Below are 27,048 nucleotides of genomic sequence, written 5' to 3'. Positions count from 1 at the left end.
CAAAAATTTTGCTCAATTACAATTTCAATTACATTAAATTGCTATTGAGACCTGACAAGCACAACATAAAACAATTGACTTATAATGCATTCTTTTTAAACGAACGACAAGGAATTTGGTGGATCCATTCGCGAAGGCCATTGACCGCGCCCTTGCGGGCGAAGTTTATTTTTAGTTTTACCGCTATGCTGGCCTCGGCTGCCATTCCATACAATTTTTAAATTACTAACCAACCGATGGATTCGCAACACGTGGCTCACGATTGAATACGCCGAGAAGCGAACTGCTGAGCCGGCTAAAAGCAGCAGAATTGATAGTCCCATAGCTGGCGATCCAAGAGTCGAAATTTGATATGTATGGTCGTAATCGAAAGCTAGTGTCGCACTGATTCCGCAATAAAAGTATATTTCCAGGCAATGGTACCATCCCAAAATAGTCGTGGAAGTCTGGGAATCAGCATTGTGCTGAACAATCGCTATGGGCGTAACTGGTAATTGTTGTAGTCATGCTGCTGCAGCGCTCTCACTTTTCAGAACAGTCGGCCTTAAACGGCTATTTTGGAGCAGTTACATTGCCCTGACGAGATTTTATTTTGTATTTTCGGAATTAGTACATCAATAGCTTACGATGAAGACCAGATGCATCAAATTTGGACGCATGGATCGCCAGCTCTAGGACTATAAAGTTTGCTGGTTTTAGCCGACTTTTCAGTACGTTTGTCGGTGCATTCATCAGTGACTCACATATTGCGCATCTTTCCATGGGTTGGCAATCTACAATACGATTTCAGATAACGATGATGCATCGTTATTTCGTCTGGCTAACTAACCAGAACACTGGATATTATATAACGTCTTATCTGACAAAGCACGGTTTTGTTTTTACTCCTCATCCTAATTCCTACGTCCCTCGATAAAAATAATATTGTTTCTTTAATTATATACTATATACGCAAATCCAACACATGCATATATTATAATACTTTTTCAACGACATACTGCACCCTATCCTCAATCCTAACCCATAGGAAATTAGGTAAATAACATTTTACATTTCCAATTACGTGAGCCATAATTACCTAGCATACAAAACACGCTTACATTACGTCACAGTGACATCTTACATAGCATACTATGTACGCACATCGATGCAATTATTACTACACAATCTGAACTAGACTTGAATTGTTGTTAAATACGACGCTACGGTTGTCAAGGACCACGGTTGAATTTATGACTATTCAATTACATGTTCAACAGCAGCAATTGTAATTGTAATTGTAATGTAATTGATGCATGCAATGAGTAATTGTAATTGTAATTGTAATGTAATTGATGCATGCAAGGAGTAATTGTAATTGTAATTGTAATTTGATATTTTTAGCATGGAGTAATTGTAATTGTAATGTAATTGAAACATTCATGAAAGTATTTGTAATTGTAATTGTAATTGAACTGAAATAATGTAATTGATCCAACTCTGGTATGCATCATAGACATGTCAAAGTGGGTAGAATTTGGGTTTAAAGACAGATTTTTTATTCGTTCAAAGAAAGTTTACAATATTACATAAAACAGACTATCCCACCGATAGGACGACAGGGTGAGTAATACTGACCGTGACTGATAATCAAGACCCAATATGCCCTGCTTTAAAAATCGTGTTTACGAGTAAGCTACTTCCGAAAACACACCAAATGAGTATATCATCACACAGGAAAACTAGTAGCTTTTGTCCATTTTTCTGAATTTGATAGAAAATCATATTTTTGTAAATTTTTCATATTTTTATGCTCATATCTTCGCCATGTTTATGTTTGTCACAATGATTCAAAGTTACCATGGCCAAGATATGGCTGAAAGAATATGAAAACTTCACATGAAGTTGATTTTCCCAAAATGTGTAGAATGGACACAAGTTACTTTGAATCCTCAGCGACGATATGATGGATCAAGGCACGAGAGGATTTAATGTTTTTAAATTCAGGCCCTGAACTTATTTCATGTGAAGCACACATGGTACAACATTAGGATAGGATACATTACTTTTCCACAGATGGATACCAGTTATATTCAGGACGCTTAGGCTGTGGGCCAAGCTGGTTGATTGAAAGGCTGCATCAAGTCGTTTCGACTATGCTTCCTATCTTTTCATTGTGTCGCACTCTTGCACTTGCGGTGATTTAAAATGAAGAAATTATTGATGAAGTGAACAGAGCGAAGGGCGGAGAGTTAACGGAAAACAATAACACGGAGCAGTGAACCGTCACGCGACCGATGAACCGTCTCGGTTTCCGTGACGAACAAACGCGTCCATCGCGAGAAGAGGCTGGTATCCCGAAGACCCGAATCTTGGTAAATAATACCGCAGTGTAGTATTATTTATATACCGTAATAATACCGTAGTATGTAGGTTTTGTTATAGTATGTTTCTATTTTTACTTTCTACTATGTGATTTTACTTTACTCTAAAAGACAGCTGAAAAGATCAAGTTCGAACACTGTTACATCGAGAATTACGTATTGTGTCCATCGCGTTTATTTACATTGTGTGTCTTAAGCGGATACAAGAATAGATTATAGTTTAGAAATATCTCATCACGTATGGTGACACATCTGTCAAGAGATTATTGGTTATTGTGCCCGCTACTTTCCTTAATATTGTCCAGTCCATTCCGCTAACCGTTATCACCATATATGCAATCGAAAAGACCATTTGTACTGTAGGTAAAACTTGACATTAGTACTTTACCTCTATGCTGCATGGATGACAGCTGACACTAGGACTAATCAATCTTTGTTAACATTGAGAATATTCAGATGCATCTTATAGGCCTACATTGGAAAATTTACTGAGTAAGTAAGGCTTTTCTCCATGCAAGAATTTGTAACAATTGATACGCAAATTGCAGTGTTTTCTCATGGATATAAACTAGTATTGTATCAAGTTGGGTATCAAAATCAACCTGTGTCTTTGATGCATATAATCATTATATATGATATCATTTAGAATTGAAATTAGCACTGGTATAGAAATGGTTCTCAATAACCTTTTCGGTGAGATACCCGAAGATGTGCTCGTGTTCCTCATAGACACTTCATTATCGATGGAAGGTTTTCTTCCTACCGTTCGAAAAGACCTTGAAGTGAAGTTATCAGAACTAATAGCGAGAAACAATGGATCAAAGTTCAATATTGTTGTAAGCAACTCGAAGGTATGTATTTAGACACTCTATGTAGGGAATACATTTGGTATTTAAATTTTTTTCGAGTTTTGATGATGTGAACAACAAATATACTATTATTACTATGGAGGTGAGATTCACCTCTTGCAATAATAAAGCATTTTTTCAAATAATGTACATTATTACACATGATATGCTGTTTATTAACAAATGTAACGTTAAAGTTTGGTCTTTATTTTGAATCCATATATATCGTCGCAGTGGAATCAAAGTGACTTATGTCCATTTTACGCATTTTGAGAAAATTGACTTTACGTGAAGTGTTCATCTTCTTTCAGCCATATATTGGACCTGATTAACTTTGAATTAATGAAACAGACATAACCATGGCCACGATATAGCCGAAAAAAAATTTCAAGTTTTAAAAATGGACCTTCAAAATTTGAAAACTGGACATAAGTCACTTTGATTCCACTGTGACGATATCTGAAATGAAATGGTAGTGATGTAACATATCTTACTAAACAATAAGGCTGTGTTTTGAAATTTATGTCATACATTGTTGTGTATACACTGTACAGTATGTCCTGACCAGACATGGGGTGATTACTTCATGAATGTAATCGATTGCGATTACGATTACTTCAGAATCACGCGATTACGATTACGATTACGATTACAGCAAAATCAGCAAGTAGTCGATTACGATTACGATTACATTGGGAAAGTAATCACGATTACTCACGATTACATTTATTTTGCTTCATAGAATTTTCTTCACATATTGGAGGACAGTATAACGATTGTGATGAAAATGCCTCATGAGAGAACACCTTTCATTTTAAATGAGACGTCATGCTGACGTCAATTGTTATTACCCATTGCTCAACTTTATAGCTGACGATTTCTTGCACCCATCGACTTGCATTCTAGCCATGGCCGTAACGAAACCTCCCAAGACACAAGATTATTTCGCACATAAGCATAAATTATGGAGTGTTTTCGAGAGATTTAATCAACTTGAAACTTTTCTACGCGCTTCTCCATTTATTGTCTCTAAATGTCTTGATTTTGAAATGCATACCTCTCCATCTCAAGAAAAATTAAGCATAATTTATAGAAATAGGCTTTCCGGCGCAGGCCATTACCACACCACGACACACCAAGACAAATTCAGTTTCGGTCAACATGCGACTTCACGCTACCAACGAAAGACCTTGACCGAAACTTTGTGTATGTATCTATTGTCCATAACCGCTCTAGATGGGCGCCACGAATAATCCTGTCTTCCCATTCTGGGTCCCACAATATATATGTCACCCAGTGCACCCACGGAGGAAAATGCGCCCGTGAAGAAATGATAATTTGTGTGTGCGTCTCACAAAATATTTTCTTTGGTTTTCTTATAGTCTGCTACGCTTGGGTGACTTCAATATCGCTTGACTCTAGCAAACGGGAGGTCACGAATTGAGAACATCAAAAATGAAGAGTAATATATGCAATTACCAATATTATAGGCGAAATTCAGTCATGAATTTGATATATTTTTCGCACTTGCTGCGACTTGAATTTGACGAGTACAAAATTTCAAATCATTGTCTGGTGTACGTAAATAGGCTAGGCTTACCATACGTCCTCTTTTAAGAGGATTTGTCCTCTTTTTTGACTTTTTTGAAAGTGTCCTCGGAGGACGCCCTTTTGTCCTCTTTTTTGAGATTTTGTCCTCTTTTTTGAAAATTTAGGTCAGATTTAGAGGAAATTGCGAGTGATATGCCGCAAATTAGCGCAGAAGTAAAGCTCCGGCGGGTATTTCGGAGGGAAAAGTGGTGATTTCAGCCCTGAGCGAAAAGAAGACCTTTTTTTTTTTTTTAGTCATCCACCTGGTAATGTGGAGTGAAAAACGTGTTTTTGAGCTCTGAGTGGAAGTGAAGACCTTTTTTTTTTTTAGTCAACCGATCATGAAGCGGGTGAAATTTACCTGTTTTTGAGAATTCTTCTCCAGTTATGCTTGACTGATATTTTTGAAAAAGTGTCCTCTTTTTTCATTTCCGAAATATGGTAAGCCTAAAATAGGCCTTCTGATCGTCAAGCAGCAACGCAACAGTCAAACTGCACTCAACTAAGCGTAACCTAACATCCATACAAAAGTTGCTATATTTGAAACTTGGCAAAGTTGTGGTTATTATCCTGCTGCGAGGTATAGTGGCTTCTGAGTGTATTGCTGACCTGATATAAAGCATGGCTGGTGTTCTTACAATCACGCAACTACATGTAGCCTAAAATCGAATATCTATTTACTACGTGCGGATAATTTCGCCGCGCAATGACGAGCAGAGACAATACTTGTGACATAATAATGAGCGGTAGCATCTGAAAGTCCGACGTTTCTGCCATCAATAACCTGGTATATATTATCGCACTCTTCATTGTTCAAGAATGTTCAGGTTCACTGTCTATTTCGCGTCATATAGTTCATCCACTAATAAAAAGTAATCGTTCGTTCACAAAGGAATCGATTAGAAATGTGAAATAGTCGATTACGATTACGATTACTTTGGATTTTTTTCGAATGTAATCGATTGCGATTACGATTACTTGAAAATGCTGTAATCGTCGTAATCGATTACGATTACTAATCACGATTACCCCATGTCTGGTCCTGACCAGAGTATTTAATACGGTATAGTGTTTCACATCGCTAGTTTATTTACAGTTATTTTATTGGTTCTGGATTGGTTCATTTTATGCAACAGGGAATATCAAAATGGTCAAACGAGCCATTCGACTGCACTCCAAACAATGTGTCAGCTGCCATGAAGTGGATGGATAATGTCAGATGCAAAAGAGACAAATGTCTGCTGAAAGGTATCAAAATTGCAAGTCGCACTCTTGATGGAAGAGGAAGTGTAGTATTGGTGAGTAGGCATAGGCTGCCTTGCTCTCTCATTAAGACCAAGAAACAGAGAGTGAGAGAGAGAGTCTTCATTTTCATCCAACCAAAATACATAACAACAGACGGCAATAATGGTGGTACAGAAAATATGCATGCACAGTATTTGGTATTAAATAGGAATGATCGATACGACCTTGAGGGTCAACTAGTCTGATCACAGCCGCAGGTAAACTTGACTCTATATAGTCTGGCTGTAAAAAATGTTAGTTAAAAAAGGGAAAATAAAAAGAGAAATTAAACGATGGTAGCAATTGATCAATGAAGCAGTGTCTGGGCAAGGTAGGGCAACAGTGGGAATATAATGAGAAGAGGTGATTAAGTACAGTAGGATGGAGTGAAAAAATAACAAAAAAGTTCAATTTCAAAAAGTGGTCTAGATATAGGTCTATGGCCCGAAATATCAAATTAAATAGCCTACTTCCATCATAATTTTGGGTTCGTGCGCCCTATAGAGACCGAGACCGAAAATAGGCCATTATGCCATATCCTGATAACATCTCATACTATAAAGCTAGTTCTGGGCTTAAACGTGGCAGTTAAGTAACATGTTTCAGTCTCATTTCCACAGAACTTACTCTTAAATGTGCAAGAAAAAAAGTTACTGATTTTTTAGTAAAATTAAGCACTGCTGCAGTGAGTATGATACCGTATCAAAAGTGTAATATTGATCTTATCACTGTGAAGCATGCCCCATCAATTAGAAGTATATTTTAAAGCTTATTCAAACAAATGGAGTTCCCTCCCGGTATAAAGACGGCTCAGGCACCAAATAGCAACTGTTAGAACTGCATATTATTCGGTGGCCGTCAGTACTCAGCAGAGCCACCTCTTGATATGGATTCCTTTAATACAGCGAACATAAATAGACTTGGACCAACAGACTTCTTATCAACATATCGTTTATGGTTTGTATCACACAACTCCATACCGGTATTGAAAAGAGAAAAATTACTATTCAGTATTGACAACAGAAAATTTCAAAGCTGGTTTGAGTATAACACGGATACACAGATAGAGGAGCAGACTCTTCACTCATCACTTTATAACTATGATGACTTTGAACAGGTCAAATCAGTAACCTATTTCTGGTTTATCTTTGAGTAGAAGTGGAAGCACTTACTTTTACTACTTAGTCTTGAAGCAAAACAGCAGTAAGTAGGCCTACTACGATCAGAAATATCTACTGTAATATTACCTGCAATTCTAGATATACTCCAGTATAGCTTTGTAGAATGATTGACTGTGTTATTTTCAACTATTTCACCTATATACCAAACGCTAGATCACAAACGGGACCACCGATGAAAGTTTGCGAGACCATTCATTCGTGCATCCGGTGCACGTCGTGTACCTCACTTTCGATAAAGACCGAGTTCCCAACGAGGAGGACATCTACTGCGAAGATCTCGCTGTCATGTCAAGGGGAAGCTTCCATCTCGTTTTTTTAACACACATCGGTCATATAAGGAAGGTAACATAGTGAAATTTCATTGTGTCTCCGCGACTGTGTACAACTATCCTTTTGTGTTGGGGGTGAGCGGGCTTGATATTTTCACATCCTGTTCTGTGTTCGAAATTGTCTTGGTGGTTCCCAAACTTTTTTGTTGACTCTTATCAAGCGCAACTTATCTTTATCGCCCCCCTAAAGACTAGGGTTCCTCAGTGACCTTACCCTTCATGTATACTGCTTCTATTTCAAGAGTTTCTACGTCGGCCAGTCTCTCAAATTCGCCCACTTTGGGAACCACTCGTTTTATTGATAGTCGCACCAAATGTTTGACAGTTACTTATTTCGATGTCTGACCAGATGTATCAAAGTTTGTATTATCCAATATTTGTGATCAGCTGACATCGGACTTGATAACTTTTCAGACAATAGAAGTTTATAACGACCGTAAGCAACCAGCGCATACGAAATCATGCAGCATGAAGACTTCGTTAAATGAACCGTTTGACGCACGCCCCATGACAGCTACTGCCGCATCCATGCTTCCCTATCCTGTCGCAAGCGTCTATCCTTTTGCGAGGTGAGATTTCACTCATGTGTGCATTAATATAGCTGGAAATTATCATACTACCATACAACCATGGTCTTATTCAATAAATCCTTACTATTGGCTAAATTAACATGCTGCTAGTATAGAGTGAGAGATTTGAGTCGTACGCGGTAAAGTAATCCGTGCATATTTAAATTGATTGAGATGCATTCCAGATAGGTAGCAAATAAACAAAACAGTGATAGCCTTCTTGTATAATATACAATATATATCTCATATTGTTGTCCATATAACATTGACATTTGATCGTAAGCACGATTTCCAATGCTCTCTCATTCTGCTATCCTCTTCCCTTGCATGCGTGCTTCATCAGCACTTTGTCTGTGTCTTTTTTGTAAACACTCCATATGAGAGGCGATGCAGACCAGTGGTTTGCAACACGTTTTCAAAGCGAACCATTTAAAGAAATCCTTTCAGACCCTTATGAATGCTTCATATATTATTAATATCTTTACTGATCATATTGTTACGCAATTTTGACACAGAATGGGTTTGAGAACAGAGTAGAGCTTCTTGTCATCCGAAGGTAGACTAGAAAAAGAAAAGAAAAAGATATCCTTTCTCCTGCCTGTCTGCCAAATCAGCATATTCCACTTGTTACGTTTTTTTTACTAGTGCTGACTTGAATTAAAAAATGGTCACCATCCCCGCCAGTGCGTGGCGATATTTCGGTGGCTACTCACTGAATAAAATGCCAGCACCTCTGCGAGAAACAGATACAAAATGTCTTAAAGCAAGCAACTCAAAATGTGTTGGAAACCTCTGACGTAGAAAAGGATCAACTCAGATAGAACTAGGTGCTAAAAACGTCCAACAACTAAAAATTGAATTACCAACCTACAATGACAGTTGTTGTATAACCAACTGCTACACTTGCCAGCCAGGTTCTTTTAATTAGTTTATTCTTCTCAGACCGATGTCAGCTGCAGACATAGTAGCGATTCGCAATGACTTCTACAAGACTCCAGTCGCGAGTGTGGTCGCGCGGGGTACGCGGGTGTTTGCTCGGAGAGAAGACGGATTTTATTACAAAGGATACCTCGCGCAAGAAATTGAGGTTTGTAGACATGTCGTAAGAAAGGCTGGACAAAATCGGGTAGGCCTACTGGGTGAATCGGTACGGGTGAATGTCTAGTATTCTCGTATCATTCGTAACAGCATGAATGTTTTGGAAAGCTCAAATGTATAGCCTTTTATGCTACCGAACCACAAAGACTATAGTGCCTGCTCTGCTGTAGTTATTTGATCATGCCTAAATCATTACCACTAACCTGCGTGGATTTGTTGGCGACTACCTGTTTTACATGCTGTGATATGACCAATTGAAGTTTCAAGTCTTCCAGAATGGAAAATCGTACCGATACTATAATTATCGTTGCTAAATTAACTCTTAACTGCAATAAGCGCATAATTTCAGTACTCAAAAGCACTCACAAGGTTTCGAGTCACAAGTCAATCTCACTTTCAGAGTTTTGACTCGAGTGAAGTCGAGTCATTTTCAGTTCACCACTGAGTCAAATCCGAGCCCAAGTCGGTGACCAGAGGGGGGAGTCCGAGTCACAGTGTTATGACTCGAGTCCAAGTCATTGATTTGAGTGTTTAGTTTCGAGTTGAAATCCTGTTACACCCACTTTTTACAACTTTTCCTCACTTTTAACAGTTTCAATTCGCAGTTTAATGTACGAGATGAAATCCCAATAGTGTGGTAACTTTACTTTTCTTCGAAATTACAATGGAATGTCAGTCTTGGCCACCTGAGTCTCGAGTCATATGACTTGGTCCAAGTCATGCGTAATGACTCGAGTACAAGTCGAGTTAATTCACAGACTGACTCGAGTTGAGTTATTTGTGTATTTTGAGTCGAGTCATTACAACCCTGCTCAAAAGTTTCATCTCTCACTATTCGATTGAGTCATTTGAGTTAATACTCGACTCAGATTTAAGTATTCAAATCACTGTGCCTTGCACTAGTCCTGGCAAACTTTTCGTATAAAGCAATCCACGCTATTGTTAGTCAACTTGGCAGTCTTGTACTTACGATGACATGCTCCTGTGGAATGTAAATCTGGAATCTATACTGGGGACACAGTTGCAGTGCGCATGCACCATTGTGCACTACTGTGCCATGTACAATGTACATGCGTCTTAGTGGTACCAGTATGGATTTTATTGTTATCAGTAAACCAAGGCAGGTGATATTCATATTCTGATACATACATATTGATTACTATGATATTCATTTTCTTGCAGTCAACGAATAACTATATATGTGTACTTGTGTTTAAATATCAGGGATATCTAGAACTTCTAGATATCCCTGATAAATATACATATATATTAGCCAGTAGTAAAGCCAGTTTTATAAATAAAACAGCCAATAACGCAAACATTTTGCAGGAAACACAATCGGCGTTCATGATTGAGTTTGACAGAACCAAGAAAGGACCGGAAATGCGAATGGAGAAGGTTCCACTTCATGATATTATCGCGCTTAATGATGCGATGCGTCACTCGATTGTTCCAGGTGACAAGGTGCGTGGATTTTGAGGTATTCCAGTTCTTTATGTGGGGATTTTCGAGCCGGTACGTCTTACGTAACGAGTTACGAGTTATAGCTAGCATTCATCGAGTCAACATCAGATTACAATACACGTGTGATACTACAAAGTATGATGAGGGATCATACCAATTCTTTGCTACCAGAAGGAATGCATCTACACTAGGGTTATACATTAATAACATTTTCAGGCGATTCACTGATTAAATTGTTTGGTTGCTTCAAATAACACTGCACGCCAAATTTGGCTCGATTACAACTGGTAGATTTGAGAGCAGAGTAATTTGAGAATTTTGAATTTGTTTTTTTTTTAAATAAAAATTTCAAATCTTACCGTCAACCCCAGGAAATTGTTGAGTTGTCTAAATGAATGATGCTTAACAGTTTTTGCTCACTGCCAACCGGAAGAAGCAATATTATTGCAGTTAAAACTCTTGGATTCGCAAAAATAGCCTGGCCGGTGTGTAATCCCAGAAGTATTAATTAAAAACTCAGACAACTTCGCTTCCACAGTTTGGAATTGCTTCATATTAGTTTTGCATCTTTTTTGTGGACAACTCAACCATTTCATGGGGTTGACAGTGAAATATTTTTAAATTCTTTGGAAATAAATTCTAGATTTCCAAACTCTGTGCGTTCACATGTAGCAGTTATAATGAAGCCAAATTTTGCGTGCAGTGTTTTTTAGGCAACCTACCAATTCAATCAGTGAACAGCCGGAATCAGTTAGTTTTTACAAACCCTTATACGTGGTGCAAGTTTGCAAAATCTACTTGAGTACTCTGAATAAAAAGAAGTACTCCGTTACTGACTACCTGTGATCGATACTCGTAATCCCGGAGGCTGTAGGAGTGTATCATAAGGAATTATCAATTCAATACGCTACATCGACTTTCACAAACATATATGGTCATTTGGCAGGTACTCGCAAAATGGAGCGCCGGTAGATCGCGATATGGCCCAGGGGATGTATTATCGGGTGTTGAAAACAGAAGAGTAGTCGGTAAGTACTAATTAGGAATCTGGGGACTCTTTTAAGCAGGGCATGGTATGGTATGGTATGGTATGGATCGATATTTTGGTATGGAATATGGAACAATGCAAGTATGGTATGGAATGGAAGATTCTAATCTATGGTATGGAACGACATTTCCATACTTCCATACTTTGATGGTTTATACATTTTATCGTGAACTGTGCAAGCTTCATGAAGCGTACGTTGTTCGCTGTTCACGGAATACGATCGCTTTTGTTATGTGTGAACGTGAACTATTGAACGCTGTGTAGGAACAAATACACGCTTGTGCAACGGTTTTAGGAGCACTTGGAATGAGATGATTTTGTGATGTAATAATGACAACAGTAATGTTGATCCTATATTCTATTGAGTCTAGACACGACATGTCCGAGCATAGTCTATCATGTGACGCAATAATTGGTAATGTAGGCTACTCGAACTACCTCATTCCTTGAATGACGACAGCTTACAAGCATTCATGAAGCATCGTACTAAATGCTCAATGTGATTGTAATTACATTTCTTCTGAAACATTGTCCGCACATTTATACTATTTACATACCGAGATATCTTATTGGTCATATTTCAAACGCTCTCGCATTAGGATTATAGATCAGGAAGTGGGGTAGATATAGTTTGAAATTCTCGCCACGCTAACCCCAACCAAGTACTGTACTAATAATCACGCAGATCGCTGCAGTATTGATCGCCTGCAGCTGGGATATTTTATGGGTGCGCCTATATTATAAATTATTGTGCGAATAGTTACTTCAAACTTGCATGTGCGTCATGACAATGTACCGGAAATGCGATGATATTCTTATGGAGCCGGGGCGGGCAACTTCTCAAGTTGGCGGGCCGGATATACGAAAATTAGGAACTTGGCTGGCCGGATTGCTGAATGGATAAATTATTCGCCCATATATACAAGGAATAAATCGTATTTAATGAATGTATTTTATCAACATCAATGTCACTTCAAAGCCATTTCTTGCCGATAATGACAATACAATGTGGATTTGAGAACAGCATTGTCATACAGGCGCCTCAATGTCTGCTTCTCTCTGATCAACTAACTCACGATGCAATCCTTAATTAAGATTTCAAAGCGTTTGATAAGCCCGGCACCCAAAATTTACCAAGATATCAATTCATTAGAGTTGAGTGCATCGTAAATGCCGATATTGCAAGTCTTCTCGCTTCGACGAATTTACGCGTAAGCTCCACTCTCTCACGCTGCGCAGTGCGTACACCTATATAATAACATACAGTCACTAAAATTTGACGTTTAGGCAAGTAGTGGGGAATCTCGGCAGACTGGGGCCGCGGGCCACATTATCATGTAAGACGGGAAACTGTCCGCGGGCCGGACAAAATCTTGTTGCTGGCCGTATGTTGCCACTCCCCTTTATGGACGGTCCTAGATAACAATCAGCTGACTATCTCATTTTGCTCGTGGAAGTTGTAGAGTAGACGTACACGGCACCTCACCACCGTGAACTAAACCTCACCAAAACTGACTCTGTAAAACTATTACCAGGAATTAGATTCGCATCATGGCTAGTTTAAGCAATAATGGCATCCGAAAAATCAATAATATGGGTGCTATACAATACTTATGATATTGAAGTATTTGAAAGTATGAAACAATGTTGGTATGGTATGGAAAATTGCAAGTATGGTATGGAGAGAGTAAGGCAAGTATGGAGTATGGAAAATTCTCCTTCCATACCATACCGTGCCCTGCTTTTAAGTACAGAACTTCAATATGCAATTGAAAAATATATATTCACATTGAAATAAACCCGAATATTTTTGACTGGCACTCGTCATGGGTAATAAATTGTCAGCAACTAGTAGAGAATTCCAAACAACTTTATATATCAACAATCATGTCATCAAATAAATATGACTTCACAGGCAATAATATACATTAAGTTAAGCCATATGTTAGCTTCGATTATTCAAAATTTCGTGCCTGTGACGTCATATTGGGCGGTAAGACCGTTTATATACAAGTAGGAATCCCGTGGACTGAATTTTCAAACTCTCTCAAAAATCACGTTAACTCTTTCGGTCAGATGATCGAGATGACTCGGACATCATCGTGGCATTCTGGAACGGGAAGACTGAGAAAGTCAGCAAGGGTCAGGCGGTCTGGATACCTGGGCCACTGTATGACAGAATCGTCACTGAACTTCAAATGCCGGTTAGTTTTCTCACACGATGCTGCGATCGCTGTGGTACTGAATTCGATTGGTATGCGTTTTAGATATCTGCTCGCAAAGAGTTGTTGGATTACGGAAAAGTACGTCCCAAGCATTCTCAGCCTGCGATATACGACGATGTGTTAGAAGCGCCGTTCTTGGATCCATTGTGAGATATGTTATCATGACTAGAAATATAATGAGGTTACGATAGCATTTACCGACCCTCTATTCGTTCAGCTTAGGTTCAGATGAAATTATTCATCAGTAATATTATTATTATGGTCAATCGATCAATTACATGGTCTCATAGCATGCCTCATGAAAAGGGTCTGTTTGACTCTGCCCCAAGATCTCGAAAAATTTAAAATTACATCCAGATACCATTCTATTTCAAATGCTTACGTCGCCAAATCTATTATCTTTGCTATTCGTAAATGAATTTCACACTGACACTTCTTCACAGCCCTCACCAGTTATTTTTTCATTGGTTTTATTGTTGTCTAAGTTCAGTTATCGTAGTGCTTGTAATCATCGTTAAAGTAATTATTGTGTTGACTTATATTGCACACGCGGTCACGGTCATGGATATTGCCCATTCCCGATTTGTGATGCTGCCATTCAGATGTAAGTCTGTTATTATTAAGTAGTATTGGACTCAGCATTACAAGCTCCTGGTCTAAGTCAGCACAGGTATGCTTTGGAGAGGTTCTAGATATTGACATCACTAGCGCAAAATGCTGTGTATAATACAGCACATTATTGACCTTGCCTTGTGAATGTAATCCTCTTTGATTTTGTAGGTATCGTGGACCGTATTACGCATGGTGGAACAGTGGATATCACTATTTACCAACTTACCCACTGCTGACGAGTGTCCCAACGTACTTGCGCACCTGGCCTTTTCTGCTATACCGGCAACCTCATTTACTGTACGAGCGATACCCCAACCAATACCCTGTTCCCGCTGTCAGATCCTCTTCGCATTACCCCCACGAATACACCTACGAATCAGGTTGTGTTGTATTTTGAGTGTTTATGAATGTTATATTCTAACCCGGATGTATTTAACATCAGACGGTTCTGGGGATGAGTTGGATAAAAAGATCAAGCATGTTGAGAAGAAAATTGATAAACTTGCAGTGAAGAAGTATTCGAGGTAACAGTGTTTCTAATAAAATTGCAAAGTAGAGCTCGGCCCAATTATCGGTTCACAATATATTGAGTTGATATCAGTATCGGTATCGGCTATCAGAGGTAATTTTCGTGACCTAATAGCATGGCAATTGGTAGTTATAGAACTATAATACTTACACTATTGATATATTTCCTATATGTTGCAGGTTTCCAGATTTAGCCTTTATAATTTATTTATTGTCCAAGTATAGCAATGACATGGCAATGCAGTGATTCCCAACCCCGGCTCCAAGCCTTCTTACGGCTCTGATTGACCTCTACATATGCCACAAAAATATAAAAGACTACAGATGTTGTTTGTTTCTATGAAAGGTCATAGTCACTTTCTGTATATGAATGCTAAAATGAGGGAAATTAGTTATGCGCAATGACATATATCAATGGTTATGTCTAAAGCCGTCCAAGGCCGCTTCTGAAAACAGGGAAAGAGAATTCTTGCAGACTGGCGTCAAACGCACGTGTGAATACCCGTCAGACAATGATATACGGTATTTTGAGTTCTGCTGGTCATAGAACTTTAGGTATCGTCTCTTTGGAGAGTAAATTCCAGCGCAATTTTACTAACATCAAAATAACAGCTCATAGTCAAGTATAAATTGCAACAAGTCCAATATTACTCGGCGTATAATCCCCCGCAAACTTGCGCATTAAGTGCTGGAATGTGTGAAAAGCTATCACATAACGACATAATAGTATGTTGTAGTAATGATATGCATTTTCAATTTATTTTAATGTATAGCACTCGCCAATCTGCGTTTATCAATGCTAAAATAACCGATATAGAATCTATAGAAGTCTATGTGCTGTGCATGCTTTTGAATTAGCTGGTTGGTGAGATCCAGAGGTAGGCTAGCTACCTTTAAATTTTCGTTATGAGTAGCCTACCCGAGTGTTTTCATGCGGCTTCATACGTATTCTGAAGTTTGAAATGCGGCTCCGACATCCAAAAAGGTTGGGAACCACTGCTGTGATGCCTTAAAATGACGCTTTGACTGATCTGATACCTTGTTTGCCGGGTTCGCATAAAGTTTTTTTCTATTTTGTAAAATGAACTAAAATTTTCTGAAATATGCCGCATATAACGTCCGGTTGATTGGCATTCTTCTAATAGTCATTGGTATTTAACTTTCATCTCCACAGTCCCTAGAGAATAGACAAACGTCCCCATTGAGGTCGCGACCCCTAGGTTGACCTAGGTAGACCCTCAGCCCAAAATATTCAGGTTTATTTCGATAACGATATATTATTCAATTGTGTATTTCTATTTTTACTTTTAGTAGTTCATCCTCTTCATCTTCCTCGTCATCAAGCTCCTCCAGTTCCGATTCAGACTCTGACGACGACTGCTACAAGCACAGCAGAGACACGAGAGACGCCGGCACGAACACCGATTACAATTTCAAAACGCTGCAAAGCAGAAAGTCGTTTCTGCGCAAGAAACGCAGGGAGAGGCCGGAATGGGTGAAATATTGGCCGCAAACACCACAGCCTCGGCACCATCACAAATACCCGGGAAGACGTGAACAGGTATGTGCAAGTCTCGTGTAGAATGCTACAGGGGTTAAATCAGTTCTTAAAAGACTTGTACAAACTACCAATATAGTTGACGATCCAACTACCCACACTAGTTCTAGTTGTGGGTTCTGAAAAGTGTGTAGTTCTAGTTTTACATTAAAAATATTGATTGCTGAACAACAAGACAACACGCTTCGTCGATTGGCATGGATCATGATGCAGCTGTTCTGTTGCGTGATGTTCTCACAGCCATTGATAGCTCAGAGTCATCACTGCTAGCAAAACCCCTCCCATTTCCAACATGTACTGATGTTCTTTGGAAAGCCTATTTGATTCGTATAAGATAAAAATGGATAACTTTCTTCTGAATTGGATCTAGGTAATTGCGGATTTTAAAAGGTCGTTAGTTCTAGTTCTAGTTGCGAGTTTTGAAAAGTGAGCAGTTCTTGTTCTATTTCTAGTTGCACATTGGGGGTCGAAAACCTCCCATTTCAAACTTGTACCGATGTTCTTTGGAAGATCCGATAACGAATAATCGAAAATTAATGAGTTGCTTCAAAATTGAATTTAGTTAGTTGTGTTTTACTTTGTTGCTGAGTTTAAGAGGTCCTTAATTCTAGTTCTAGTTCTGGTTGCGAATTTTGCATTTTGAAAATCCAGTAATTTGTACAAGTTTGGCTCTTAAAACTGGGGTCCGTGAAATGCAAATGTCTTTCAAGACAACATTGTCCCATATGTATAAGATCTATCCCTATCTTTTTAGTTGAGTGATTTGCGGAAGTTTGTTTCTTTGTCACCACTCGGCTAGAAGGGACGTGTTTAATCATATTGTAATTCCAGGTGTCCAAGCAACCCTCCCAAAAAATGTACGAAGTCGCACTAAAAAAGTTTAAGCACCCTTGGGTTAAATATTTTGAAATTTGTGTCAACAGGGAAGCATGTACGCTTACGATTACCAGCCTCCGCATGCAGCTATAGACGAATACAACTATACGCGGGCGGTGGATATTGCCGACTGCAAAAGGTACTTTTTTTGCGACCCCAGCCGAAGATCTCAAAGTATTGCATTTTTAATGTTAGTCTGTAATGTTTTTACTGGCATGTATGAAATGGGGAAGGTGCTGACATTAGACAACCATTTATATGTTACGCAGTTCTATGAAATATGATTCATTACGAAAAAGTCATTGATTCAGTGAGGTTGATGTCATTGAAATTTCTCAAACATCGTTGGTTTCCATCCATTTTCTAGTCACAAACTCCGTGCAGGAACTTTTCATATATACTTTCCAGTAGACATTCGATCGCGAGAGTAAGTAGTTCATCTCACTACGGGACAACTTCTTCAAGTAGATGTAAACTAGATATGGTTTTGTAAGCAATGGAGAGTTAACAACAAAATAAAAAGTATCCTTCTTTACTCTCGGGTTACCTCCTTTCAAGAAATCGGAAAGTTTCTCCGACGCCAAAATATCCTCATTTTTGGCGATTCGTTCTCCTTAATAGTTTTGAGGGCGACGCGATTGTACACGGACAACTATAAAATACCATTTATGACGGGGAATCTGGATTCCAGCCACAGTGAAGCAAGGTTGACAAAAGAAGGTCAACTACAACCGATTTTAGGTGTGAACGGGTTTTTCTGGGGCCGAGTTGGAAAAATGACCGTTTTTTTATTAATCAAATTAAATAATATTTGCTCTAAGGTTTCCAAACTAACCGTGTTCTCGTCCGCTAAATATCTTTTGTAACTTGTAAAAAGTGTCCTCTTTTTTGGATATATAAATTTGGTAACCCTACTTCAAACCCTAACCCAGACTTCACTCTTTCTGCGTCTACATAATGTAGTTTGAACAAGTTTTGAAAACTACAACTTGCGCTTGATACATCAAGGGTGTAACGAAGTCCCAAGTCACAAGTCAATCTCACTTTTATAGTTTTGACTCGAGTCAATTTCAATTCACCACCGAGTCAAGTCCGAGTCCAAGTCTGTGAGTAGAGGGTTGATTCCTAGTCATACTCATCGTATTCATAGCTCATTTTTGAGTTCAATCCGGTGTACCCACTTTTTCAGCTCTGCTCAAGTGATATACAAGGGCACATTCATAATATCGTAATTTTCCTCAGTCCTAACAGTTTCTGGCCCTATTTCCCTAGTATCAGGACTGATAGACGAATTACCAATAATGTGTTGACTTAACTCTTCTTCGAAGTTACAATGAAAGGTCTGTCTTGGCAGTCCTAACCTCAAGTCATAGGACTTGGTTCGAGTCATTCAGAATGACTCGAGTAATTGACTCGAGCCGAGTCATTTTATGCATTTGAAAAAATAACTCGAGTCAAGTCGAATCACCAAGACATAGAGTCGAGTCATTACAACCCTGTGATGAATACACAATAATGGCATTATTTCTACATCAGAATAACCAATAACTACTTCGAACACCTCCACCTGTAACCACAATCGCCATGGTGATTGATAGCTATTCACCATCTACCTACAATCTTTCATTATGGAAACCAGAAGTACCCTCACACTTTCCCTTTTCAGAATGAAAACAATGATGAGAATTCGCTCCGACATTGAGAGACAGCACAGGCACGAACAGCAAGTCCAAAACACGATCAACGCCAAATCCAGGATAAGTCAAGTGCGTACCTTCCCAGCGTGCCGGTTTTAGCGTGTTACCAAGTATGACTTCTTGTCGTTGTGTCTGTTGCAGGAATTCCGAAATAAATTTTACGAGAAGGAACTCGCCAATCTGGAACGGAGAAATCTGCACCAACAATGGCTTCAGGACAGACGTCAGAAATACGTTCTGGCGATGGCAGATCAGAATATAGCGGCGGAAGATAGAGATAGCCGCGCCCTGGTATGTGATCTGATTTCATATACGATTTTCTGATGTGGAAATACAAAATTATCTGTTTCTAGCTGTTTCTGGTAGTCAAAATATTTCAAGTTTGCTCTGTTGTTTTAAATCGGAGCAATAAATTCACAGCGACCATTTGAAATATAGATAATAGACGGGAATCGGCTATAAATAGTGTGGTTAGTAACATAATATGTCTACTTAATTCATAAGTGGTTCTTGGAGGTACAGAAAATCAATACACAATTGATTAATATATTCATATTGAAATGAACCCGAATATTTTTGGCTGACACTCGTCAGGGGTAATCGTCAGCAAATAGTAGTGAATTGGAAAGAACATTGTATATCGACAACTGTATCACAAAATATGACGTCATCAGCATGAAATTTCGAATAATAGAGACGGAGAGAGCGCTTAAGCCCAATGTACTATTTTTAGATGGTACACAAACTCCTGTAGGCACAGGCTTGGTACAAAGTTCTTAACAATTCTGTACTAGTTGCAATCGATTGCCCCTGACGAATGCCAGCCAAAAATATTCGGGTTTATTTCAATATGAAAATACTACTCAACTGTAAGTACTGGAGTTCTGTACCTCCAAGAGTCTTCAACTGCTATTTTGCGTAAATCACAGGGATGAATTGGCTGAATTCTTCGAATTGGTACTTTTCTCACAATGCTACCTCTTTTCTTGTGTTTTTACTTAATTAACGTCAGTGACTACCTTGTCCACTTTGATGGTTTATTTAATTTGGATACCTTTTCCTCTTTCCAGCTTGGACGTCAGGCGAGGCAAAGAAATCATTACTTCAGAACGGCAGCTGCTGATGATGCTTACAATCATGACGCTGCCATAAGAGCTAACAGGAAAGCACTTCAGACTAATAGAAGAGCCCAAATACTGCAGAGAGAAGCACAGACATATTAAACTAACTGCCTATCATTCAAGCTGACTGCCTCCATTTGCACTGAGGTTGAAGAAGCACTTATCACTAATTGCCGTTTTGATTGTGTTATGCATTCGTATATATCAACACACTTCACGCTGCCATTGATCTGAAGAGGCCAGCGCTATCCAATTTGGTGAAATTGCAACATTACCAGACTCCAAATACTGTACTTTATGCGGACATTGACCTAATCTTTTACAAATATGATTATTTGATATGTAAAAGGTGTAGATTAGTAATTTTAGATTATTTTAGAACTAGTTGATTAGCACTTTGTTATTTGTTCCAATTTACCTGAATTACTATGATACCAATCAAGTCTCTGATATAATAAAATTGTGGTTTGAAAATGTCTGTAGACTTAACTACAACAACCATACGAGTATAAACAAGAATATCGGGCATCTATTTTTATACAATATTAGGACAACAATAGTGTAAATATGTACTGAAGCCTGTGACATGTGTTAGGGGTTAATAAAGGGGTGGCCAACCTTTTCGCCAAAGGGCCACATGAGATTTACGAACTATTGCCCGGGCCACTTGCATTTATTGAGGGTCGCATCTGCATACCGCTAGGTTCAGTTGGCAAGGCAGGACCACAAGGCACTTGAACATATCAATATCGACGGTTTTGGCCAACATAGTCTATTATTTTCGCCAAGGTTTCATCACTGAAGATCTTTCGGCGAGCGCACACGCGAAGTCAAGTTGGACGGCACGTTTTCTCATAAATGCGAATATAGTTAGATTAAATCTCATTTTCAAGATGGGGTGCTAACATTCTAAGCAAGAAAACGAGTGACGATAAATAGCGCTAAGCTAAGAAAAATTCCCTGGCTACGCTAATGTGTCAGTTATTTTAGTCATCAACATCCCAAATTTCGTTGTCAGGCTAATCAAATTTTCGGTTGACCTTGCAAGTTAACAATATATTGCCCGAGTGAATAATTTTTTGATAATATAACTGATTTCGAAAATGACCTCACAGGCCGCTCAAAAGCCTCTCGCAGACCACGGTTAGCCTACCCTGAGTTAGTAGAATGGAACATCAACACCATAGAATTCAACACTTGGATTATTGACATCAACTAGCTGCGCTATCTATATGCTGGTAACAGGAATGTATATGTACCACAGTGTTAAAACATATTGCATATACTGGAAGCACTTGTAAGTCATTAAGGCTAGGTATTTTCACTTTCGACGACTCATGCTCCTTAAAGAAGGAACAAGTTTAAATATGACTTACTCTGCAACTATCAATTTACCTACTGTATATGGTTGAATAGGATAATACCGGCTTATTATCAAATCTCAGCAACGTTTGCCTTATGTCAGGGCAGTTTCCAGTAAAGTTTTTCACTGATTCGTGTAATGAATGCATTCAAAAGCCCACAAATCCCAATGTCTGTGACGTGAGAGCAGCAGTAGCATCATGAACTTTGTATTTGTGATCATCATTTTATAGCACAAAGAAAATTTCAAGGAACATTATAATATTAATCAATCTTCATACATCATTGAGTGTTCAATAAAATATGACTAATTGAATAGCAAAATTCAATACAAATGGGAAAAATATTAAGAATATTTATATAAAAATTTTCAATGAACGGGCAATTCATCAATATAAGGTTTTACTGAGCATGATTCGCGTTTGATCCCTGCATCAAATTTTTCAGCACAGAAATTGAACTATTACAGTGATCGGAAAACATGAGATATATGTAAATTACCGTATTCTGCGAACTATTGGAATTCAGTTCTAGAATATGATGAGCGTTTTTAGGCAAAAATGGTTGCGGAAAACCGTCATTCGTTAATTCTCAAACCGTTATTATTTCCCATTAACTTTTTCACGTCAATTCTCTTGCAACCGTGTATGTGCAAGGTTTTTAGTTTGAAACTGAACGAGACTAATTTCTCCAAGCAATCTTGCGTTATATTATTACAAAAACTCAGCTTCAACGACTCTAATGAATGATAAAAGCTTTCGGTGAGCATCAAGACAGATAGATATGAGATAGAAGTACTACTCAAGTCAATGTACACTGGATTCTTTAATACCGACGTTAACCCCACACAGCCATCGTCCGTAATTTTTGGACACCCAGATATATCAAGGTGACTTAAATCCGGCAATTCGCACGCCAAGTTCGAAATTCCGTTGTCCGTTACAGACTTGCAGTTGGCTAGGACAAGTTTCTTCAAAACCTTGCAATTTCTAGATACACAATTTAAGCAGTAATCATCAACACACTTGAGTCCTCTTAAATCCAGTTCCCGAAGGTCTTTCAAACTTGCACACATATCGATGATAGTTTCTTGACTAATTTTGGGGCAGAGTCCAATTTCCAGGATGAAAACTTCTTGGCAATGATTTGAAATCGCCGTCAGACTATCGTTTGTAAGTGCGAAACATCCACTGATTTTTAAACTTTTTAAAAATCGACCTGATTTCTGCAATAAGCATTTTAAAGACTCATCATTGATGTAACAGTTTCCGCTTATGTCCAAATCTGTTAAGATCAGGTTTGAAACCGCCAGCGCTTCGATACCATTGTCAGATGTATTGCTCCATGGTAAACTCACATGGTGTACTTTACGACAATGCGTCGCGATATGAAGTAATATATTATCTCCAAACAAGTATTTACCAGGACATTGCGACACGTGAACAACCTTCAAAGTGTCCTTCGAATTTTGAAAAAACACACGTAAATCTTTGTTACTCAATCGCTTTGCCTTTGCGCGAGTTAACGTGAGCTGTTGCACCCTCGTAAAACTGCATAGCCAATTGGATGTTATTTCGCTGTCCTTCACATTGATCGTGGACCACAAGCAATGATCCTTTGCGATGGTATAAAAGCGATGGCACACCAGACTAATCTGCGTTAAATCACGTTGCGATAAGTGTGAGAATATCAGAAGTACAATTTCGTTTGGTAGTGTGTCCCACAACGATCTCTGTACACTTGGGATCGGCTTCTTTGGAAGTAGCGGGAATGCTTTTTCCAACTTGATATGATTGCTTGATACGTTTTTTACGCTTCCTTTCTCACTACTCAGAAATTTAGGCACATTCACAGCCTTTTCATGCAATTGACTACTTTTTGGATCAAATGTGCTCTCTTGTGAAATCTCAGACTGGCCAATTTTATCGAGGAAGGTTTGTTGTGGCTCATGATTGATATTCCGAGTGATATATTCTTCAGGCGGTGTATGAAGTGATGACCCGTCAGTTTCAATTTCCCGTTTCGAAGATGTATCATGTGACAAATGACTTAAAATCTGACAATCTTTCTGTTTCACTGTTGGTTTTGTAATCATTGTGCCCGTACTTTTGTCAGTAGAAAAGAAACGCTCGCTTGCTTCAGAGGTATTAGTTTCATTTTCACTTCTGTCAGACTCAACAGCGGCACTGTTTTCCATTAGAGAACGTTTCGAATCAGGTGGCATAAAATCTTCAGTCTCGTCTAATAAGTGAAAAAGCGAAGTTATGTTTTCATCATTATCAATATTCAAGGTATTGACTTTTATAACATCTTCAGCCATGGCCAGAGTACTGTTTTCATTCGGCAATATATCTTTGGGATGACAGAGTAATTCCACTTCACGTTCGTCACCCATCCAACTTGATGATCTAAATTGATGTGGTTCACTCGGTAAATTTTCTTGAAACGGACCATTCTGACAATCGCTGCTTTCATTGATATTAAGCGATAAATCTAATGTTGGGATCATATCTCCCTTTTCAAATATATTCGATTTTTCTTTGCCTACCGTGTCATAACGATAAGTTACCGGATCGATGTTTGAAGAATTCATATTTCCACCAATGTAAATAGTTAACTCCTTATCTTTGACATTAGCATCTTTATCTTCATGTGCAACAGCACCATTTAAAAGTTCATCGGTGGTTTCCACAACTTCATAACTGCACGCTTGAGTAACTTGGAGGAGGGCGTGACTTTTTCGCAAAGCTTCTTGCGACGATTTCAACGTCTGTTTCGCATATTCAAAGTTGCAATTTGCATCGTTCAGATACTTCCCTGCGCCCCAAATGTCAGTTTCATTTGTGGCGGTGTCCATGCTTGGCGCTATCGTGTGTACGGCATGGTCTTCTTTGCAGTCTGATTCTCCTAAAAATGAGATTCGTGATTTAACTAATTATTCTATCAACATATCCGTGAATGACAAATGGTCCGGTCAGCAATCTACTACTCTAGGTGATGTTAAAACAGATTCACCAGACTATTGAAATTATAATTGACTCATCTTTCAGTTAGGCCTACTTCAGAAATGCAATTATGACTAGAATTACTTCTACTTCTACTGGAGTGGCAACGCTGACTACTTTGACCACCTGTGATCGTGATCCCAACTCTCGCCCCGATTTGCAACTTCCTATACAAGTTATAGAGGCATAGTTCAATAGTAGCCTATATTGATATTGAAATAAACCCGAATATTTTCGGCTGACACTTATCAGGGGTAATCGTCAGCAACTAGAAGTGAATTGGAAAGAGCATTGTAGGCCTATATCAACATTCGTATCACAAAATATATGACGTCACGATTGTTGATATACAATGTTGTTTATAATTCTCTACTAATTGCTAACAGTCACCTCTGACGAGTGTCAGCCAAAAGTGTTCAGGTTCATTTCAATATGAATATACTATGGTATTCAATTGTATATATATTGAGATTCTGTACCTCAAAGAAGCCCTCAGAAGGATATAGTTCTTTTCCAACCAGGAGTTTTATTGAATCTTGTTGTTATTTGCAATTCTCACGGTTTAATCAGTGTCAAGACTGCTTTTGAATAAACATTAATCTTCTGACTCCGGATGTTTTTCAAATGATCAAAATATTTCCTAATGCTTTCGTGTAACTAATTGAAATATGGATAAAACATACAAAATCTCCGATCTTGATACTGAATCTACCTAAATCAATTCCATATCCACATTGATGTGAATTACAAGTACGTATGGCCTGGCGTACAATAATACAATAGTTATCTATACAAGAGCAGTAATTTCAAAACGTACTTGTACTCTTTTTGTCCAGGATGCTCTTTGCTAGCAAGTTGGCCTGTTGCAGTTTCTTCAATTCAAATTGGTGGCAATCAAGCATTGGCATTTTAGTGCATCTAATCAATAGCAAGCGTTTACAGAGAATATGAGAGAAAACTTATTGCACCATCACAAATAAATGAAATACAGGACATATTAAAGCAGAAGACATCGTCTAGGCCAGGTGGGTGTCTGATTTCAAGGACTACTTCCAGTCATTTCGACACCTTCCTATATTTTCCTTCCACTGTATACCGGAAGCATGATCAAAAATATTTGTTAATAACCTGAACAGAACAGACTAGCTCAGCGAAGACTGGTGAGGAACCACTGAGTTAGATTCAAAAGAACGTCTATTCTAGTTGAACTATTGTCATGCTGAACTAAATTCCTGGCTAACGTGGTACCCTGGGCTTCGTATGTCCATTGTTTAGTGTTTACAATGGTCGATCACCTACTAGAGTTGAGAACAGCTAATTTACGTTGCTATGACAAGTCACGCATCACCACCCACTATGATTCGGACACAAAAGGCTAAATTCGTATTCCGTATTCGGTTTATTTAGCAACTTTTATCAGTTCAATACACCACAAAAATGCGACACAATGAAAAGATTAGAATGTGTCGAAACGACTTGGAGTAGTCTTAGGAATCAGACACCCACGACGTAAAGGCGAAGTAAAAAGGAGGCCTGCACACTGAACGAAAAGTAAAAGAAGATAGAATCGAAAAAGCAAACGACAAAAATAGACTGCTGTCATCTGGGCCGAATACTTGCATGAAATTTCCTACGCGGAGAAAATATATGACCTACCATTACCATTTTTAACGAATTGCCTTCGGAAGGATGAGTTATTACCTTTTCTGGATTCAATAGTGGTATAAATTACATACCAATATGAAATATCTTATTTCCAGCCGAAATTTGTGTGATGTGATCGCATTTCCACCAATACACCATTGCTTCGATCAATTTGACCCTGTCAATATATCTTATCGGTAGGGACACTTATACTTTGTTCCGAAAGATAAGTTATACCTTTTCTGAATCTAATAGTCGTCTATTTTACACCCAAACTGGAGAGAACTTATTTTGAGGTACACAAGTAACCCTAAAATCCAACTGAATACGTCGGATCTGATCGCTACAAAAGGCAATTCACAATCGCTTCACGCAATTTGACCATGCCAATATATGTTATCGGTAGGGTAACTTATACTTTGTTCCGGAAGATAAGTTATACCTTTTCTGAATCTAATAGTCATCTATTTCACACCCAGACTAGAGACAAGTTATTCCGAGGTACACAAGTAACCTTAAAATCAACCCAAATATGTCGTATCTGATCGCCACAGATGGCAATTCACCATTGCTTCGATCAATTTGACCATGCCAATATATCTTGTCGGTAGGGTAACTTATACTTTGTTCCGGAAGATAAGTTATA

At 38.5% G+C, this 27,048-nt stretch overlaps 3 protein-coding genes across 5 annotated transcripts in view; 1 reads left to right on the top strand and 2 right to left on the bottom strand.

Annotated features, from left to right (window-relative positions):
• The window catches only part of LOC145445031 (tripartite motif-containing 13-like), a 412,502-nt gene that overhangs the window by 341,970 nt on the left and 43,484 nt on the right, over positions 1-27,048 (bottom strand). The window lies entirely within an intron of this gene.
• On the top strand, positions 2,977-20,865 carry LOC145445012 (uncharacterized). Of its 2 annotated transcripts, none has more exons than XM_080323101.1 (16): positions 2,977-3,214; positions 5,938-6,099; positions 7,420-7,608; positions 8,010-8,164; positions 9,107-9,251; positions 10,592-10,726; positions 11,673-11,754; positions 13,851-13,978; positions 14,042-14,145; positions 14,780-14,991; positions 15,054-15,135; positions 16,454-16,700; positions 17,621-17,712; positions 19,240-19,339; positions 19,412-19,561; positions 20,341-20,865. In XM_080323101.1, the coding sequence occupies exons 1-16, from the start codon at positions 2,996-2,998 to the stop codon at positions 20,491-20,493; spliced, it is 2,355 nt and encodes a 784-aa protein (XP_080179227.1). In that variant the 5' UTR covers positions 2,977-2,995; the 3' UTR covers positions 20,494-20,865. The 2 variants fall into 2 exon arrangements, with proteins under 2 accessions (XP_080179227.1, XP_080179226.1); XM_080323100.1 differs by having other exon boundaries at positions 2,978-3,214; positions 16,451-16,700.
• LOC145445011 (uncharacterized) lies at positions 20,577-26,030 on the bottom strand. Of its 2 annotated transcripts, none has more exons than XM_080323098.1 (2): positions 25,576-26,030; positions 20,577-24,660 (listed from the first exon to the last, which is right to left on the bottom strand). In XM_080323098.1, the coding sequence occupies exons 1-2, from the start codon at positions 25,664-25,666 to the stop codon at positions 22,331-22,333; spliced, it is 2,421 nt and encodes an 806-aa protein (XP_080179224.1). In that variant the 5' UTR covers positions 25,667-26,030; the 3' UTR covers positions 20,577-22,330. The 2 variants fall into 2 exon arrangements, with proteins under 2 accessions (XP_080179224.1, XP_080179225.1); XM_080323099.1 differs by lacking the exon at positions 25,576-26,030 and adding an exon at positions 25,238-25,439.

The sequence above is a fragment of the Botryllus schlosseri genome, chromosome 8, assembly GCF_051294905.1.
Source record: "Botryllus schlosseri isolate E-star chromosome 8, Bs_hap1, whole genome shotgun sequence".
NCBI classification, from domain to species: domain Eukaryota; kingdom Metazoa; phylum Chordata; class Ascidiacea; order Stolidobranchia; family Styelidae; genus Botryllus; species Botryllus schlosseri.
This window is presented reverse-complemented; position numbering and strand designations above follow the sequence as displayed.